Source organism: Quercus suber, unplaced genomic scaffold, assembly GCF_002906115.3.
Source record: "Quercus suber isolate HL8 unplaced genomic scaffold, Cork oak 2.0 scaffold_240, whole genome shotgun sequence".
NCBI lineage: Eukaryota > Viridiplantae > Streptophyta > Magnoliopsida > Fagales > Fagaceae > Quercus > Quercus suber.
Window position 1 is genome coordinate 829,220 of NW_027069697.1, and position 17,158 is coordinate 846,377.

The window sequence follows — 17,158 nt, forward strand, 5'->3', positions numbered from 1 at the left end:
ATTGAGTTATGTGATGGTCCATAACTTGTATCCAGTCACCAACCTCACCACACTATCAGGTCCAAGAATAAGATTTATGTACGATCTCTTTACCCATAATGAAATAGATATTTGTGGCCATATCATCCATGTGCTGAAAAGAGCATTATGAAGCAGAATTCAAGGATTGTAATGCCTTTTCTCTCTCTGATTATGGGATTAATTACTAAGGCAAAGCTCAAACTTCCCAGTGGCCTCACAATATTTCAGAGGGACAACCCCATTGGTGCCCATACATTGACTAGGAGCACAGCACACACCAAAGGCTCCAAGACCGGTGTGCATACCATACCACAACCACATGTTGAGCCCAAGGTTGGTGATACAGAAGAAGAGATTGATCGATTTACTTCTGCTCCAAAACCTTCAGCACAACCATCTTCTTCTGCCCCAACACGAGGGCCAGATAGACTAGATCGTCTTCTAGAGAGAGTGGACCAGATGTTCATCATGTTAGACTCCCGTGTGCAGCACACTATGACCCAATTTGCCTATGTTCAAGGACAGATCACAGCATTGTCTTCTCAGATCGAGAACTTGTCCATGGTGTGAGGACCAAACTCTGAGTCAAAACAGTTCTAGCTCTTTGGCCATTCTAGTCAAAAAGGGGGAGAAAATTTTGAAGGGGAGTTGCGGAAGAGCTTGCACAGTGTTAGGGGGAGCATAGGTTTAGACTTATAAGCATTGGTTATTGGTAATATGTATATACTTGCAAGTGCTTCACAGCTTCTAGATTAGGTGTGAGTGAGTTTTGCCACTATTCCCAAACTCACGTTTAAGTCTAGAGTCTATTTTAGGGGTTTTGTCATAGAATAGCCAAAGGGGGAGATTGTAAAGTTGTTATTTACAACTAAGTGTTTTGTTGGCTTATATTCCATGCCAAATTTGATTGTAATTTTATTCAATCTGATATACCCTGTATTTATTGTGGAATTTCATTGTAAAGGTTATGTGTTAGAGAGAAAGAGTGTGTGAAGACTCAAGCAATTGAAGAATGAAGTGTTTTCGCAGATAGCTCGCGACTTAGCATCCCGCAAAGTAACTCATGTGCTCTGCACATGCTAAAATGCGAAGAGTCAATCCAGATGGAGAGTTAGAGATTGTTATACTCAAAATTCTCTACACATTTGTTTTGGGAATTTCCTCATTTCCTACCTATCCATTTCTATACCATTGAGAGGTTGATAGCCCAAACACTTACCACACCCTTTCAGAATGTCAAGTGAAGTTTTGGTGCTGCTAGGAAGCATTGGAAGAAGCGAAGGATGGCAGATGCAACATGGAGCTTGTTGCGGGATCCAGAAACTTTGTTGGAGTAGGAGCTTGGAGGACTTAGGTACATCGGGTAAATTAGGTTTGGAGGATTTCTTGCTGACCTATGTATCCCAACTGATTGTCTAATAGATCAATTTCCGCTTGGAGGGTAGTAGAGAGGTTTTTTGCCGAGTTTTTCGGTTTCCTCTTCGATAACATGTCTTGGTATTATCTGTGTTTGCATCTCTCTTCCCTACTCTTGTTCATTTCATTTTTACTACTGTGTTGCTTTAAATATGGATTAGAGTAGTTGTCTTGCTTATACGCTTATGTTTACACTATTCTGCACTTAGTATTAACCTAGTGTAAAATCAACCAAGTCGTAACTTTGATTTGGAGGTCTAAACAGCTCTTGTACTTTTCGACACATTTTCAAGCTTTCAAGGTAAGTCATGTATTTATATGAACATGTATTTGTTTGGAATATGATTTTGTTAATAAGTATGAACATGCTTGGTTGGATGATGGGTTCTTGATGTTTAGATACCTATCACATATTTGTTTGAGGCTGATAGATGCATGATAGATGTATGCTAGGTTTGAGATGTGATATGCATGATAAATGTAAGTTAGGATTTGGGAATGATACCATGTTGTTTGCTAGATGCATGTTAGTGTGTGTGTGAGTCTAGAATGATAAATATTGAATTTGCATTTAATGAGATTAAGACATAAGACACAATAAGTGAAAGCCGACCCACAGTTCAGGTGAGGTTGGGTACCTAATACCTTCCCATCTCTATACCTAAACTCTAGACACGTGTTCTGGTAGTAATATCAGTCATTCCCCAAAAAAGCATTATATTTATGGGTCCTAGACCTAATCTAGGTAGCAACTCCATGTTTTTCTCTGCCACAACCTACTTAACTGAGATGTACTCCCCCCCCCCCCCCCCCCCCCACCCCAGTTGTGCCCACAATCAGCTGTCACAGCTATTCTAAAACAGTTGTCCCAATTGTTTGAAAAATATATCACAACCATCATAAGACAGCTGTTGCTTAGGGCTAAAGTAGTTAAGGTCTTGGATAATGTCAGGCTGCTAGAGAGAATATTTAGCATTTATTTCATAGATTTAGCTAAAAATGGTAAGATCACTGTTAAGGATTATAGACACTACATTTTGTACCCATTAATAAATTTGGTTCCTAGCCCCAATGATGAGCTTGATATATGTCAACCAAGGGTAATTAAAATGGTTTACAATAGCTTGGAAGTGATCACAACTCAAAGTGCTCAAATTGCTTTGAAATCAATACTAAAAAATGACTTTTGCTCACTGTTTTCACCATAACTTTTGATCCACAGAGAAATTTTGAGTGTTGTTATTTCATTAGAAAGTAGACATCCTGGGCTTCAATTTGAACACAAATGTTATGACCATTTGAAGTAAAGCCAACTGGGTAGTCCAATTTTCTAGGTTTTAAAACTTCATTTTAAGGGCGAAAAACATCATGGTTTGATGTGGGCCAGCCCATAGACCCTTGGAGTGTTCAAAGACAATTAAAAAGCCCCCCAAAACCCTAATTTTAACTTATAAATACTCATCTTATGCCTCCAATCAAAACCCTAGCTAGAGAGAGTGATCTTTTGGCCTCCATCTTCTCTAAAATCCTAATTCTCTTTTCCAAAACTCCCACATAGCACCTTTGCACGTTTTTTACAAATTAAAAATCTCTCTTTGGTTAGTTCTAAGGCAAAAACTATTTTTCCAATTTGACTTCTCAAAACCTTTTTCAAAACTAATCTTGTTCTTGAGTTGTGATTATCAAAAACTATTGTATTCTTTAATTCTCTTATTCTCTCAACTTTATCTTTGTGTTGTAGGCACTGAGGGGCCGGTTAAATATCAATCAAGTGTGTTTCCATAGGCAAGGTGAGTCTCCCTTCATGGCTTTTCCTTGAATTGGATCTTTTATAACTTGTTCTTGTTATTCTTAACTAATTTATATGTTGTATATTCTATAGAAATATAATTTGATTCTATTTAGTTTTTATTTGTTGTGTCACACCATATTTTGATTAGAGAGTTAAATGTTTGGATATTTTGTTGAACATGTGTTGATGTGTTAAGTGTGTTCTTGTTTGTTGTTAGATCCAATGCATGTTAGGAATAGATTTATTTTGTTTATTTTGGATATTTTTGTTGTTAGTTTAGGTTGTTTATTTTTATATTAGAAGCATGTTAGGTTTTTAGTTTTTTTAGTTTTTGTTTTTGCTTTGTTTCTATGTTTCTGGGTTATAGTTTCTAGGGGCATGTCTACGCACACAGGCTTGAAGTATGCGTACGTATACAACTAGCCCACGTACCCAGGCTTATGTATGCACAAGCAAACTTCAGCCCATAAACCCTAATTCAAGTTTTTCTGCTTCTTTTTCTTTATTTCCTTGTGTGTTATGCCTTTGTTTTGGCTCCTTTTTATGTTTTTGAGTCTTTGTTCCTCTATTTAATTGTTTGCTTGCCTTTAACATGCTAGATTAGGGTTTTCTTTTCTTTTCTTGCTCTAATACCATGAACATACATTCACATGTCCATTCATTGATGCATAGGTACTAAGATGCAGTAAGGTAAGTCATGCATCCACATGAACATGCATTGGATATATATTTAATGATGAGTTGAACATATTTTGTTGGGTGATGTATTCTTGATGTCTAGAATGCAATCACATGTTTCTTTGATGTTGCCATGTCTATGTTTCTACCCTTGTGATATCTTGTTGTTTGCTACCTTGGATGAGATGATATGATATCCATAATAGATAAATGCTAAGCTTGATGTTAGTTGCCATGATAGATGTATGTTAGGGTTTTTGAGATGATTGATGTCATGTTGATTGTTAGATGTATGCTAGTATGTGTGTGAGTATAGATAACAATATTGAATGAGTTTTTAATGAGATTAAGACGTAAGACACAATAATTGGAAGCCGACCCACAAATCGAGTAGGGTTGGGTGCCTAACACCTTCCCATCCCTATACATAAACTCCGAACCCATACTTTGGTAGTAAGACTAGTCCTTCCATGTAACGGCACTATATTTATGGTTCCTAGACTTAATCTAGGTAGCAACTTCATTTAGTCCACAATAATATCTTGTTGTTTTGGGTATAGCAGCTAACTGCTAGGATTGAGGATTAAATGGCTGGTGATGTCACTTTCAGCCAGGTGTCAAGTACTCAACACATTGCTAGTATTCTGCTGGAAAGTTTTCCTCTTTCGGGTATTTATATTTTTGGTCCATGATTCTATTACAATACATTTTTAGTAAGTAATAAAATGATTGATTGATAGTTAATGAAGCTTTAGAGATCTAGTCAAGATCTCATTGTATTGTGACTTAGTCTTGGTGAGCAAGAAGAGCATTTAATGCTCTGCTCTGGCAACTGGCAAGGGAATATTTGGTTTGATTATGATAGATGGCAGCTGGGTATTAAAGATATCATAAATATTTTATATTTGAAGATTAAAGATAGCCAATCAGACTTAGCCATGTGTTTAAGGAAAAGAGCAACGAGGAGTTTTATCATTTTAAGTGCTATGTAATAAGAAAGGCTTACCATATGTTACCAACTACACACTGACTCGTTAGAGTTTAGGGAGTTGGAGAAGACTCGCCAAGCAACAAGTTTCTTTTATAAACTTTAAACTGCTGGAGTTTTACTAAACATACCTCTTTGCCCTCCAAACCACGACTCCCAAAGTTTCCCCAAAGAGACTCATGAGCTTGGATCATGAGCCGAAGATAAGATGATGTACCTTGGGCTTTGTTGTCATTTTGTGTAAATATGGGCTTTTGTTGAAGAAGTCACTTTCCATCAATATGAGAGAGGTAATGTGGGCCGTGAGTTTTAATTCATTGCTTGAGCCCGATTTATATGTTGATGTTGATGATGTCGTAAGTTATGATCTCAATTAATGAAGAGGAAATATGGACCATGAATTCGCCTCTTGAAGTAAGGATCTTATGGACCATGTGAGCCCAATCCATGTAGTTAGACAAGATATAAGCTTATTTTGGGCTTTAAAGGAAATTTACCCAAAATTCAATAATATGTTGATGTGGCGTGGGTTGCCAATGAAATAATGCCATGTAACGTGAAAAAAGAGCCCTTAACAATACGTTTAGGGGCCTAGGGTGTTTTCAATTTTGTCTTTGTAGTAAAAAAATTAAGAGCCCGTTTGGTACATGTATTTAAATCATATCATTAAAAATTAAAAAATTAGCTCAAATATACTTACATATCCTTAAAACACATCTTATTACAGTTATATATGTATGAACCCTTGACAAAAAAAGAATAATATTTTTGAAGATTAAAGAAGAAGAAAAAGGAGTGCATTTTAATCAAGTGATTATTCTGAATGCTCTCAAGGTCATATTCACATGTGCAAGCCCAAACTATGGCGACTGCATCTCTAGCATTATATTATTAGGGTCAACAAAAATGATATAAATATGCATATAAAATTCCTGCCATCCAATCAATTATGAAAATCCCAAGAAAGTTCAGTAGCTATTTTTCCAAACCTTGCTTTCGGAACAATCAAATATCCCATAATTATATATATTTTTTATTTTCTTGGGATCATCTAAAGATTTAAAACAGTTATTTTATCAATTAAATACATAGGTGAAACATTTGTATGGTAATCAGCAGAGAGCGTGGTACCGTGGGCGGTACCATTTCCTCAATGTTAGACAGACTCCAGCTAAAAATTTGGTTCTTCTAGTCTCATTATATCACTCATTCATTCCTTAGACTTACTTTTTACGTTTTCTTAAATTAAAAAAGGAAAGAAGAAAAAAAAGACTTCGTTTTTACGATAGCTTTATCCACTCCCGCCGGCGTAGTCACGGGCCGTCAAAAATTTCACATCACTTACCAATACCATACTCTCCGTTGACACCAATTGTAATATATAAGTCGCAATGCATGACGGTATCCCCACGTAGAATTAAATTGATTGCTCAACTTAAAGAAGAAGTTTTAGACTTTAGAGAGAGACTTAAATTAATTGACATATTCTCGATCCATCCTTAACTGTGGTGTAATGGCTTCATCCAGCGGTGGTGTGCCTCCAGGGTTCCGATTCCATCCAACAGACGAAGAGCTGCTTCACTACTACTTGAAGAAGAAGGTATCGTTTCAGAAGTTTGATATGGAGGTCATTAGAGAGGTGGACTTGAATAAGATGGAACCTTGGGAGTTGCAAGGTAAAAACCTTTTATTATACTGTCTTGCTTATATATATATATATATATCTGCATGGTGTTTCGATCATGGGGTTATATATATATATATATCACCACACTCTAATGATTTCAGAAAGAAGTTTTTACTGAAAATCAAATTAGCTAGAGCTTTGTCATTAGCCTGAATTCTAACTAGGGTGTCATAAACTACCTAATTTGCTCTTTCATATGTATAAGAATACATAATTAATTTTTTTTCTTCCAAAAAAAATTATTATTATTTTTTTAAAATTTATACATACTTAAGATTTTTTAAAATAATTTATTACATAATTTTTTAAAAATTTAGGGGATGGCTCCCCTTCTCAATCAGCCATTAAACACATTCATGTAACTTTAGAAAAATATACCAACTGTGTCACTGTTAGTCAATTAATTGTAATTAGGGAAGAAAACCGGGCCATGGTTTAAATTAAAAGTTCATGCTTCCAAATACACCAAAACCCCTATCAAGAATTAAGATTGTCCAAAGAGAGCCTAAAAAATGGAAACGCCAAAAGCAGCAATAAAATGAATACGACGATTTTGAGGCCTTTACATCTCTTAACATGGGTTTATATGTACGTAGTACTAATATTACACTTTGATATTTATCTTATGAATTTATTTTTTTATACATCCTTTGTGTGGAAGGAGAAATTCAAATCTTAAACGTTATTATTAGAAATGACATAATGTGTCAACTCATTGGCGAAATTAATTTTATGACATGTGGTGACTTTATTAATTTTTGTTAATTCTTGCTAGCCTAATTTATTATCAAGTAGGAATCAAAAGTGTTATCTTCCCTTTTTAACTTTTAGGGTGTCATTCTCAAAAAAAAAAAAAAAAAAAAAAAAATCTCGATCCATCCTTAACTGTGGTGTAATGGCTTCATCCAGCGGTGGTGTGCCTCCAGGGTTCCGATTCCATCCAACAGACGAAGAGCTGCTTCACTACTACTTGAAGAAGAAGGTATCGTTTCAGAAGTTTGATATGGAGGTCATTAGAGAGGTGGACTTGAATAAGATGGAACCTTGGGAGTTGCAAGGTAAAAACCTTTTATTATACTGTCTTGCTTATATATATATATATATATCTGCATGGTGTTTCGATCATGGGGTTATATATATATATATATCACCACACTCTAATGATTTCAGAAAGAAGTTTTTACTGAAAATCAAATTAGCTAGAGCTTTGTCATTAGCCTGAATTCTAACTAGGGTGTCATAAACTACCTAATTTGCTCTTTCATATGTATAAGAATACATAATTAATTTTTTTTCTTCCAAAAAAAATTATTATTATTTTTTTAAAATTTATACATACTTAAGATTTTTTAAAATAATTTATTACATAATTTTTTAAAAATTTAGGGGATGGCTCCCCTTCTCAATCAGCCATTAAACACATTCATGTAACTTTAGAAAAATATACCAACTGTGTCACTGTTAGTCAATTAATTGTAATTAGGGAAGAAAACCGGGCCATGGTTTAAATTCAAGTTCATGCTTCCAAATACACCAAAACCCCTATCAAGAATTAAGATTGTCCAAAGAGAGCCTAAAAAATGGAAATGCCAAAAGCAGCAATAATATGAATACCACGATTTTGAGGCCTTTACATCTCTTAACATGGATTTATATGTACGTAGTACTAATATTACACTTTGATATTTATCTTATGAATTTATTTTTTTATACATCCTTTGTGTGGAAGGAGAAATTCAAATCTTAAACTTTATTATTAGAAATGACATAATGTGTCAACTCATTGGCGAAATTAATTTTATGACATGTGGTGACTTAATTAATTTTCGTTAATTCTTGCTAGCCTAATTTATTATCAGGTAGGAATCAAAAGTGTTATCTTCCCTTTTTAACTTTTAGGGTGTCATAAACCAATCTACTTTTGACATATAAGAATACATACCTAATCTTTTTTTTTTTTAATTAAATATGCTTAAAAAAAATCAGCAATTATTGTGACTACAAAATGCTTAAAATTTGTGATTGCAAAATATATAACTTATTTTCCTAATTATATTATTAATTTCAAAAAAATAATAATAAAGAAAGTAAAGGCTAACTATGTGTGTAAGTTTAATTGTCAATATTATGAAATGAAAAAAGGGAAATAAATAATACTCAAAATATTTATCTTTTTTTAGTTTTTGTCGGTAAAATATAATATTGAGTAATAAAGTCTAAGTGAAAGCGGTATTTTCGTGCCAGTTGATGGTTTTTACATTTTCTCAAAATCATTGTTTCTCTCATTGTCAGTCTTCAATTTATCAATTATTTATAATTTGGGTTTGGAATTAGGTGCCATATAGGATATGGAAATATAATTTTGTTTATAGAAGAAAATTTAGGGTCACTGAGAATTACCATAAAATTTACTATAAAATCAATCATAAATCATTTTAGGATCTTAAAGAATGTTGACCTACATTTTCTCTTTTGTGCAATCTTATTAACACAAGCAAAACACAATACAGCTTAAAAACTTGATCACCTACATGTTTATAGATGATTAAATTTAAATGAGTTAAGAATTAATCAATTATTGTGCATTTTTTTATTTAAATTTTGTTGTTAGCAAAGAATAGATGCGAGTTTTATTCAGATTATTAATTTTATTTTATTTTTCTACTTTGACCTGCCAAGATGAAATTTTAGTTCTGTCCATAATTATAATATGTATTGAGATAATGTGGAACATATTTAGTGCACTGTAATGATGATATAAAATGCTTACCTCCAAATTAGATGGAGAAAACTTCTTTCAATCAACTACATGGTATTTAAAAAGACTATACACCTATATTTTTAGTCACATCACCTATTTAATGAGTTACATAACTTGTTAAAAAAAAAATTAGTCTAATAATTTTCCACATAGTGAGTTAAAGAATATTCGTCCAATGATTATTCAAACATGGTCTAGTGATTATTTTTGGTGGAAATACCATGAAATTATTTCAATGTCTATTGCGACCCAGTTGACTATATTTAATCTTGCTATAGCTTAATCTATTATCAAGTAGGAATCAAAAGTATTAACTGCTTCTTACTAAAACATTGAGATGAATATTTTTTTCACTTTTTTTCTTGATGTTTAATAAGGATTATAAAGTATTATACAATGATATATCCTGGGTGCTTATTTATGCGCATTTTAAAGAAGTTTGTGATTATATAGGAATCAAACCCACTATGTGTCTTGTGCTGCAGAATTTGTAACTAAATGGTATTCGCAATGGGGAAAATATTATTTTTGACCGGGGATGCACATCTAATCAGATTCCTAAGCATAAAATGTATCTACTGAATGAATGCCATAAAAGATCACGATATTCAAGATATTTTATTTTCGCGAGGACACTAATAGAGTAAAAAAAAATATCAGTTGGTCTTTCTCCAAGATTTTGGCTTTCTCGTGTGGTGAACATATACAAGTCACAACTTACAATGTAAATATATAATGATAAGAGTGAAAAAATTATTAGCCGAAAGTTCACTTGATGCGGAAACTTCTTTGATAGAAACTCCTTGCAACGTCAACCCCCCCACCCCACCAAAAAAAAAAAAAAATCCTAAAATTAAACATTGGTTTTGCATTCTCTAGGATAGGGAAGGGGAAAGACGAGATCAGTTCAAGTCGCATTTAACAAGCTTATAGTTTGATGGGGTCCCGATTAGTCTAGAGGACGAGTTAGGCATTCGGTTGGGCATAGACTTGCTGGGGAGGATGTATGCTATTGAGACAATTTGCTATACTGGTCTTAAGGCGGATTTCATACATCGTCCGCTGGGGAAGGCTAGAAAGTGCCTTTAGATGGCTAGGGTATTTCTACTGTACCTATTAGGGGAGTACCTATCCATAAATGGTGGACAGATGGTAGCTTTGAGGTTGTTGGCCTTTTTCGAGACTTTGAAAGGGCTTGGGCTACCAATTGGGGCCAGTATGCTTGGCCTACTTCTATTCCTCCCTGGTTACTCTTAGTCAGGGGACATTGCACTAGCCAATGGGGCCTTGGAAGCTCCTTGAGGTTAGTTCTTCTCTCTTTTCTCTTAAAGTTCATGCATTCTTATAGTCATACATCCACATGCCATATAGGTTAGGGCTATGTACCATATTCTTGTTAACAGCATCATCCATACCCATATCTTGCAAACTGTTACCCTACCATATGTATCTTACAAACTGTACCATATTTGAACCTTGCAAAATATCATCTTGCAAACTGTCATTTCTGAATCTTGTAAACTGTCATCTTGTAAACTACTCTTTCTAAATCTTGTACACTATCATATTTTTAATTCTGGGCCGTGAAGTTTGGTCTCATTGCCAGGGGGGCTATGGTGGACTTGAGGTGGATCACCTTGCTTCGAGCTCACCTTTACAGGCTCTTTCCCGAGGATGTAAGTTAGGCACATGCTTCTTTCACTATTTACATGCTCCTTAAGGTTCTCTTTCTAACCCCATGTGTTGTTACAAATCATGTGGAGCCCTTAGGTCGAAGCTGCCCCTATAATGGACCTCAGCTTGGAGGCAACTGCTATTGTTACTTCTAGTCTCTCTCAGCCCCTTGAGGGTGATCTACTTGGCAGAGAGTGTGTGCTGCCACCTGGCGAGGGAGGATGCGCCTCGGGTTCCCATGGACCTTCCAGTGTTCATGCTTGCTTCTCATTCTATGATAGATGTAGAGTACGGCTTGTGGAGGCTGAGCATCCCCATCACCAATTGAGTCATAGATGAGCTAGATTATGACATGTTCAACGGAACTTGCCTCATGCCTTCCCTCACCGTTCTAGTATGTGTTCTTGCTCTTTCATTTCCTTTATCAGTCATCATCTACATCCTTGAACATTAGTAACTCTCAAATGAAACACTTGTGTCAGTAGGGCCCTTCTACCGATGCTCTTATTGAGCCTTCCCGTTTGCCCTGGTTGGTCCATGCTTACGGCCTTAATGGCTTTGCTCGAGAGAGTCCTGTTGGGTACAATACAAATGTCACGAGCTACCCCTTCCCTAAAGGCACACGGGTGGTGAGTTCTCTTCCATTCTGGTTCTCTTTACTTTCTATTCTCACATCCCAACACTTGTTTAAACAACCTTACCTTCAAAATTTAGCCTAATATCTAGGAGCATAAGGGGCTCGTTTTGGTTACGGGAAACCTCAAGTTGGAGTTGACTAAGTACTCCTAGTAGTTGTACGAATGCGGGGATGATGATGGTGATGATGGTGCGGGAGATTCAGAGTCAACTCCGAGCCATTAGTTGAGGAAGAGGCATTTTCAATGATCCTGTAGATAGACAGACATAGACATAGACATAGCATAGCATAGCATAGCATACTTTTTCTTTTTGTTGCTTTTATTATTTTTCTTTTCTTTCTTAGCACACATGCTTGCACTTTTAGACTTTGTTTGAGACATTGAGTTGTATTTTAAGAACACCTTTTACATTTATGCTTTTATTTGGGATATGTACTTAAATTACAAACTTGTGAGAACTTTTATTTCAACCAATTGTTCTTGGAAACCCTGTGCTTGAATTGTGCCTTGAGTAGTCTTTTTAGTCTCTGCCTTGTACCTTCCCATATCACTAAGTTAAAATGAATGATTTTTATTTCTTGATCCCAAATTTTTGCCAAGGTCTTCGACCTAATGGGATTCCTCTAACTTTTGCATGGATTGTCTTTCAGTTTTCAAAGCATCAAGGCTCCTTATATTGTCTTTGAACTCATATATATATACACACACACACATACATACATATATATATATATATATATTTTATTCTTCTCTCTCTTTTTTTTTTCCTTTTTCTCACACCTTCTCTCCTTTTCTCTTTCCCTTTTTCCAAAAATTGCCATATGAGAGGCTCCAATTGCTTCATCCAACTTTAGGATATAAGAAATGACTTAGGGCTGTCATGAAGTGGATTCACATAGCTGAGAAAGCCTAGTAAAAGAAAGAAATATTGATTGACCACCTTGATATGCCCCAAATTTTACTTTTCTGTACTTTATGATTCTCGTGTCTTTTCTAATGAATTTAATAAAAAATTGGAATGTTCTACGTCCCTTGTAGAAAAAATTTATCATCTTTTAATTTGAGCAATGAGAGAACCATCCATTTACTATCTTTGCTAATTGTCATCATTTTTCTTCTTCTTTTTTCTCTTCTTTTCATTTTTTCATGCCATGTAATTTTTGTCCATGACGTCCTTTGAGGAATTTTCGCCATGCCCATGGTCTTTGCCCCTATCTTTTGCCTAGATCACCCTTTTGGGTTTTCAACCAAGCGAGGTCCTTTTGCCTTAACTTTTACCTAGGCCACCCTTTTAGGTTTTCAACCTAGCAAGCTTTTTCCCTTTTTTTTTTCCCTTTTTTTTTCAAATGCGGTATCTACAGAGTCTGTCCATGTTGATTGGGCGAAACTTCACTTCTCCTGCAAATCTGTAATTCTTATAGCACTTCCTGACATGATCTCCTTGATAATTAAAAGACCAGACCATCTTGACTTCATCTCTCCTCTCAGATCAAAAGTTTAATCTCTAAGCACTTTTAGAACTAAGTCCCCTTCTTTAAGGTTTCTAGATCTCGCATTGCTATTATCCTAATTGAATGACAATCTTTCTTGTCAGCACCATCAAGACATACCCCTAATTATAAAAATTTCATGATGTCATAATACCAAGGAATCCCCTCCTTTTCTATAACCAAAACTAAAGCTTTGGTTTTCTCTCTGTGTACCATCCCATAACTTTGTTCAATCTCTAAGGGTCACGTCCACACTTCTTTGAGTATTTCAAGCATGGAAGCTAAGGTAGCCAAGGCATTTGCAAGCTAAGGTAGCCAATGCATTTGGGGGTGATCAAGAGTACTCCTATCCCATTTCAATATTGGTTCACGGTTCAATCAAAATACATCTTCCATGCCCCTAGCTCAATATCCAAAATATCCTCATACAAAAAGTCTTCTCTACCATCCTCTCCCTGTACGAGGTTCTCGACATAAAAATCTAATACGATAATCCCTTTGATAGTTTTCTTTGCCACATACTTTATTGATGAGAATGCAAAATATCATATTTTTATCCCTTAATGTTTAGTATGCTTACTCATAAACATCACATTCCATCTCCTCAGAAAATCTAAAATAGTCATAAACAGCCCCTCTTTACACCATACCTGAAATGAGCTAAACACCACTTCATCTCTCTTTCATATTTCCATATATACACTCATACTTTCTATAAAGTCATTCTCATCACTTACTATACACATATATTCATCATTATGGGCATGATATGGCACATAAAGATCTTATTCAAACATTTGCTGCACTAGATGAACACTCTTTCTCTCCCTTCATTCCATCCTAATTTTTCATATTTTACTTGTAATTATGAAGCCTTTAATCCTTGTTTATTACTATTATAATGAAGGTCATAATGTCTCCTATGGAAATTTTCCCTTATGTTGACTTAACAATAAAATTCAATTGTTTTATTGAGAAAAGGATAAAACTACTTAATATTATGACTCATAATATTAACTTCACATTTCTTCAGCAATCCATTTCTCATTTAATTTATGTATCAAATAAAATGGAAAAGCATATGTAATATACTAAAAATTGGTCTTTGAATTCTCTTCAATTGACTATATCAATAAAACTACTTATTGGTGTTTGATATTGTTGTTATTGTGAATAAAAAATATAATTACTCTATTTCTTACCATTTCATTACAGGTTCAATAAGTTTGTTGAGGTTGAAGAAGCTAGAGAGATTAGATCTTGGTTCTAACATGTTCAATCGGAGTATTATACAATCATTGAGATTACTTAAATCACTCAAAACTTTGAGTCTTCATTATAATTCTTTGGAAGGATCCTTTCCTGCTAAAGGTATGCCTATATATCATAATACCTACAAAGTATATAAACAATTTCTACTTTTCACTTTTTTTTTCCCCTTTTTTTTTGTAGAACTCTCGGTTTTCGAAGACTTGGAAATGTTGGATTTAAGCAAGAATGAACTCAATGGCTCCCTAACAGTTCAAGGTAGAGAGATAGAAAAGATCATATTTTGATTTAATCAGAGATACTAGTTTATAATAAAGCAATGATCTAATTAAATTGACAGCTTTATGATCAATATGCATCTACATCACCTCTGTTTTTGCCTTATTGCTCAAAAGTGAAACGCCCCCATATTACGAGTGATTATTTGATTCTCTTTGAGCGTGGTGCTCTCTATTGATATTCCACATTAGTTGGAAACACATTGTTTGGGTTCAAATCATATATTCTTTTTTAAATATTCTTTTATATTATACTTGATTTAATTGCATAACATCACTTTAGTAATTACTTTAATTTAAGTGAAAATGGTGTTTTGCTCTACTTAAGTGTAATTAATTTAATTGCATACAGTAAGGAGTTATTGTTTTCATTGTGTACTATGAGATTTCAAAAGTTTGTCGAAACTAAGCAAGCTGAAGCACCTAGACCTAAGTCATGAGAAATTATAAGATCCACATGGTGGACAAGTGATGTGGTCTACTATTCCACTAAAAAACTGCTACTTGTTTAAAATTGTTAGCTAGAAACTAAGTCACAATAGGTTCGACAAAGGGATTTTAAGATCTTTGGGTGCACTATCAGCGCTTAAATCCCTGAAATTAAATTCTAATTACTTCGATGGCTCCCTTTATGACCAAGGTAATGCACGGTTCTTTTGGTTCTTGCACTAAAAATAAGCAATTAATAAACAAATAAAATCTTGTCCGTATAATGTTTATTAAGATCTGATCTAACTTGTAAGTGCAAAGAAAATAAAAGAATAAATTCAGAAATATATATATATATCTAAGAAAAGAGTGCTTGATGCGAGAGTGGGACTACTAAAACATTACTCAAAGTTGTCTGGTCTTCCAAAATAAACCCATAAGGACGTGTTTGGTAAGAAGTTGACTGCTGCCTTGCTTTTCAATATATAATTATATATATTATTTAAAGTTGCAATACATGATGCTCTGTTTCTTCTAAATATGTTATATTCATAATGCTGCAGATTTTGCTAGTCTAAGAAGCTTGGAGGTCCTCAATTTAGGAGGCAATAATTTCAATGGTTCCTTGCCAAAATGTAATGGATTTTTTCTTATTCTCTTTAGCTTCTTCTTCTCTCTCTCTCTCCCCTAAATTCTATGGTTGAATTAGCTTTGGGTGCATGTCTATATAATGGTCATGTTCAAATTGCACTACTTAATAATTTTGTATTTTATGAGTTTTTTTTTTTTTTTTAAATCCACACTTTGAATACATTATATATATATAGTTCGTAATTTAGAAATATATATTATGATAATCAATAATTAAAAAATATATGCCAGAGCCTTGTAGCTCAATCGATTGGTACCTCCTGATATAATTTGATGTCAATAGTTTTCCATTAAATTGGAAAAAAAAAAAAAAATATATATATATATATATGTATAATAACTCTACTCTAGATCCTATGTATATAATAAAGTTGAAGATTTTCAAACGTTTAGTCATTTTCTACAGGTTTATGTGGACTCAAAAAACATGAAGAGTTGGATCTTAGTTGGAATTCTTTTGAAGGGTCCCTTCCATCTTGCCTATACAACTTGACATCTCTTCGACGGTTAGATCTCAATGGGAATCAGTTCTGAGGAAACATTTCATCTTTGACAGTTGACCTTACATCCCTTAATATTATTGATCTCAATTATAACCTTTTTGAGGGTTTATCATTCAGCTTATTCGCTAATCCTTCCAAGCTTGAGTCATTTCAATTTAGATGTGATAACGAGAAGGTCGAGATAGAAATAGAAAATTCGAATTGGGTACCCTTATTTAAGTTGGAGTCTTTAGTGATATCTAACTGTTCTCTGAATAAGCTATCCCATCAACTTCCAACATTTCTCTTTCACCAGCATAGCTTGAGAAAACTTGATCTTTCACACAATGGGTTGAAAGGACCGTTTCCTGATTGGTTGTTTAGAAACAATACTAGGCTAAAATCTGCCATTCTTAACCATAACTCTTTCACGGGTCATTTTCATTTGTCGTTGTGTCTTAACTCTACTTCTGTGATAGATGTGTCAAACAATCAGCTCAATGGAAAGCTTCAACAAAATATTGGGGAGATCCTACCAAATATACGGTACCTACAGTAATCCAATAATTCTTTCACAGGTTCTCTCCCATCCTCATTTGGTAATGTGAGTCTCTTGGACACACTCGACGTGTCCCTCAACAACTTCTCCAGAGAAGTACCAAAGGACTTATTTGTAGGTTGCTCCGAGCTGTCGATCTTGGTATTATCCAATAATTATTTTGATGGCCATTTAGATTGGGTACCTTTATCTAACTTAACTAGGCTATTTATTTTAAAAATAAATCATAATCAGTTCTCCGAAGCTATGCCAAACGAATTACCCAATTTCATGGATCTTGATCTCTTGGATGTTAGCAACAACAAAATGTCAGGTAGGATTCCTACTTGGATATGAAATTTAACA

The 17,158-nt window shown here is 34.4% G+C and overlaps 1 protein-coding gene across 1 annotated transcript; it reads left to right on the forward strand.

The window, feature by feature from the left end:
• The first annotated feature begins 6,408 nt into the window (after positions 1 to 6,408).
• Positions 6,409 to 10,600, forward strand: LOC136070545 (NAC domain-containing protein 5-like). Its single transcript, XM_065780606.1, has 3 exons — positions 6,409 to 6,571; positions 7,509 to 7,640; positions 10,464 to 10,600. The coding sequence occupies exons 1-3, from the start codon at positions 6,409 to 6,411 to the stop codon at positions 10,598 to 10,600; spliced, it is 432 nt and encodes a 143-aa protein (XP_065636678.1).
• The last annotated feature ends 6,558 nt before the right edge of the window (positions 10,601 to 17,158 follow it).